Genomic DNA, 3,811 nt, shown 5'->3' on the forward strand with positions numbered 1-3,811 from the left:
AGAAAGCACATGGAGGAAGCAGGAAAGAATAATTGAACCAGTTACCGTGGTGAAGGGTGCTAAGGACAAGCTGCATAATTATGGCAACTACCCTATTTGTATATTGTGAAATTCAAACTATAACCCTTTCACCATTAATTAGGTATCTTTCTTTATCTTTTTGCAGGTAATTCAGGTCTCAGAAAGACATCATTCCCTTAATGGATCGTCTCATGCCTCCCAACAATGTGACTGAATTTATTCTCCTGGGACACACACAGCATCCACACTTGCAGAAAATACTTTTCATTGTCTTTTTGTACATTTTCCTATTTACTGTGCTGACCAATCTGCTTATTGTCATCACCATCTCCTTCAGCCCCACACTTTTGGCTCCCATGTACTTCTTTCTCACGTACTTGTCCTTTATAGATGCCTCTTACACCTCCGTCACCACCCCCAAAATGATCGTTGACCTGCTCTACCAGAGGAGAACCATCTCATTGGGCAGCTGCCTGGCTCAGCTCTTTGTGGAACACTTCCTGGGAGGGTCAGAGATCATCCTCCTCATTGTCATGGCCTATGACCACTATGTTGCCATCTGCAAGCCCCTGTACTACACTACCATCATGCGACAGGGACTCTGCCACCTCCTGGTGGTTGCGGCCTGGATTGGTGGGATCCTTCATGCCACAGTGAAGATTCTCTTCGTGATCAACTTGCCCTTCTGCGGCCCCAATACCATTGACCATTTCATGTGTGACCTCTTCCCACTGCTGAAGCTTGCCTGCAGAGACAGCTATATACTTGGAATGGTGGTGGCTGCCAACAGTGGGGCCATGTGCTTGCTCATTTTTTCCATGCTACTCATCTCCTACATAGTCATCCTATGCTCCCTGAAGTCCCATGGCTCTGAAGGGCAACACAAAGCCCTCTCCACCTGTGGCTCCCATTTTACTGTAGTTGTACTTTTCTTTGTGCCCTGTATATTCACTTACATGCGTCCCGTGACCACCTATCCAGTGGACAAGTTGGTAACTGTCTTTTTTGCAGTCCTCACCCCCATGTTAAACCCTATCATTTATACAGTGAGAAACACAGAGGTAAAAAATGCCATGAGAAGTTTTTTGAAGACAAGCGTAGCTTAGGTTGTTCATTATGCCAGAAAGTGATGATGTAAATAGATAGGAAGGATCATATCTGTGGTAAACTGTGAAAGAGGATTTTCAAGTTTTGCAGATCACTGATCAAAACAAGGCCCAGAAACTAACATTTATTGAGCATTTGATGGTGGTTAGGCCCTTTGATAGGTGCTTTTGATAGTTTTTCATGTACTTTATTCCAATGCTCATTGTGCATACATTCAGGATATACATCAGAGAAAGGACTGCAAGTCCCTTGTTTGGTGATTCTAGAGTACACTTTGCTCCAGTCTCACTACTATTTTATGAAATTCTTCAATCGTATGTTACTTGGGTGAAATTGGCTTTTCCACAGCACCTTGGTCTCAGGACTTCTTTTTGTGTGTGTGTGTGTGTGTATTTGGTTTTGCCTGCAGTAAGCAAAAAAGAGAAAAGAAGTTCTTGGATATATGGGAGCGGGGGGGGGAGGATAGACAGCTGGGAATGAAAGAACCACTGCCGATTTGTTGTTGTTGTTGTTGTTCACCACTAATCTACCAAGAAAAACAAGAGGCGCTAATAGAAGAAACAATTCGTATCATGTTTCTAAATTTTTTTCAGCACAAAATATAAGCCAGACATTTTGAATTTACCTTTAATTTGATCTTATTTTCTCAAATGTGATGTAGCATGCAGTTTTTCATGACTGTAAAGGACTTTTTTTTCTTACCAAGACTTGAGGAGCCATCTGAAACAATGAAGGTAAACATTTTTTTTTTTTTTAATTTAATCTCAACACAAAGATTTACAGTAAGGTTCCAAAGCTATTGCTCTGTAAATGTATTTACATTAAATGAATGTTAGGTCATTTCATCTATGTACTCAATTAGTAGCCTCAGTATATGCCCATCTTACAGAGAAGCAAATTGAAGCTAAAAGAGGTTTAGTTAATTTAGTTGCCTCAGGTCAGACATCTAAGATCTCAGGTACAGAATTTAAATCCAGAACTTCTATATCTCAGTCATATTCTCTTTGCAAATAAAATATACTTTCTGTGGTATGTTTACGTCTCTGTATAAGAAATTTACTTTCAGTCCTAATGATTCAATTTGTCCTCCAGGAAAAATTACATCAAATTTGTTGCAGATATTTTTCTCATGTAGCAATATTTTCCAGCAATAATGCTTTTTTATGCAGGTCGTTCTACGTTACTATGTTGTTGTTAGGTGCTGTCAAGTCAGCTCTGACTCGTAGCTACCCTAAGTACCACAGAACGAATCACCACCCGGTCCTGCGCCATCCTTACAACTGTTGTTATGCTTGAGCCCACTGTTGCAGCCACTGTATCAATGCATATTGTTGAGGGTCTTTCTCTTTTCTGCTGACCTTCTACTTTACCAAGCATGATATGCTTCTCCAGGGACTGATCCCTCCTGACAACATGTCCAAAGTATGTAAAATGCAGTCTCGCCATCCTGTTTTCTAAGGAGCATTCTAGCTGTACTTCTTCCAAGACAGATTTGTTCATTCTTTTGGCAGTCCATGGTATATTTAACATTCTTTGCCAACACCACAATTCAAAGGCGTCAGTTTTTCTTTGGTCTTCCTTATTCTCTGTCTAGTTTTCACATGCATATGATGTGATTGAAAATACCATGGCTTGGATCAGGCGCCCTTTAGTCTTCAAGGTGACACCTTTGCTTTTCAACACTTTAAAGAGTTTATTTGCAGCAAATTTACCCAATGCAATGCGTCTTTTGATTTCCTGACCGCTGCTTCCATGGGTGTTGATTGTGAATCCAAGTAAAATGAAATCTTTGACAACTTCAATCTTTTCTCTATTTACTTAAAGGAAGTGTGCAAAGTTTATCCTAAAATGAATAAGATAAATCATATTTGGATCTTCTGTGTGAGGATACTTTGGTTTAATCAGTGAGAATATTAGTCATTATCTAAGTGAGGGTAGTGAGCTAACCATTGTGGAAGGCCAATTTTGAGGCATATACTTTGTTAGGTTCTTTATATGCTAAAACTCTCTTAATTCTAGTCACAAGTATTGTTAGAATGATTGTGAGGATGGCACAGGGTGAGGCAGTGTTTCGTTCTGCTGTACATGGGATTGCTATAAGTCAGAACCAACTTGACAGCACCTAGCAATAACAATATTGTTAGTAGGCTTTTGCCCCATTTTCTACAAGAAGAAAACAAATCTCAACGAGGTTAAGCAACACTGTCAAATTTTTAGACTATGTCTCCTTTATTCTTTTCACTTCACACAATGCTTCCTGGCATGATGCAAAAATATCAAAACACAGACCTGTTCCTTATAAAGATTGTCCTTGAGGCTTTCATCCATTGTTTTTGAGAGAGCCTCTATCTTTCCTTCATCTGTTTCTTGACTTCAGCTTCCCATGTTACTCACACTCTCTTGATTCCTGTGCCAGAGAAAATGATCTCATTCCCATAAATGTACTACCCTTCAAGAGAATATGTGTACTTAAAAAGAGGGATTCGATGGACTCAAGGAATGAATAAATAATTGTTGAATTTAAAAGAAAGTGACCCATAAGTAAGAGAGAAGTTTGGAGGAAAAATAAGCAACTCAACCATGCAGGTGAATTGATACTCTGCTTGGGCATGAAGGCAGAATCTTGAAAAGGTAAATATTGTTTCTTAAGGGTTTTTCCCGGTGTTATTGCATACTGTGTTAT

General features: G+C 39.5%; 1 protein-coding gene across 1 annotated transcript; it reads left to right on the plus strand.

The window, feature by feature from the left end:
• Window positions 1-200: 200 nt before the first annotated feature.
• On the plus strand, window positions 201-1,127 carry LOC126058396 (olfactory receptor 140-like). The gene has a single exon (XM_049853479.1). The coding sequence runs from the start codon at window positions 201-203 to the stop codon at window positions 1,125-1,127; it is 927 nt and encodes a 308-aa protein (XP_049709436.1).
• Window positions 1,128-3,811: the final 2,684 nt, after the last annotated feature.

This window comes from Elephas maximus, chromosome 14, assembly GCF_024166365.1.
Source record: "Elephas maximus indicus isolate mEleMax1 chromosome 14, mEleMax1 primary haplotype, whole genome shotgun sequence".
NCBI lineage: Eukaryota > Metazoa > Chordata > Mammalia > Proboscidea > Elephantidae > Elephas > Elephas maximus.

Excerpts from the sequence above, each read along its gene's own strand:
- LOC126058396 (XM_049853479.1), top strand. The coding sequence starts at position 201 with ATGGATCGTCTCATGCCTCCCAACAATGTGACTGAATTTATTCTCCTG.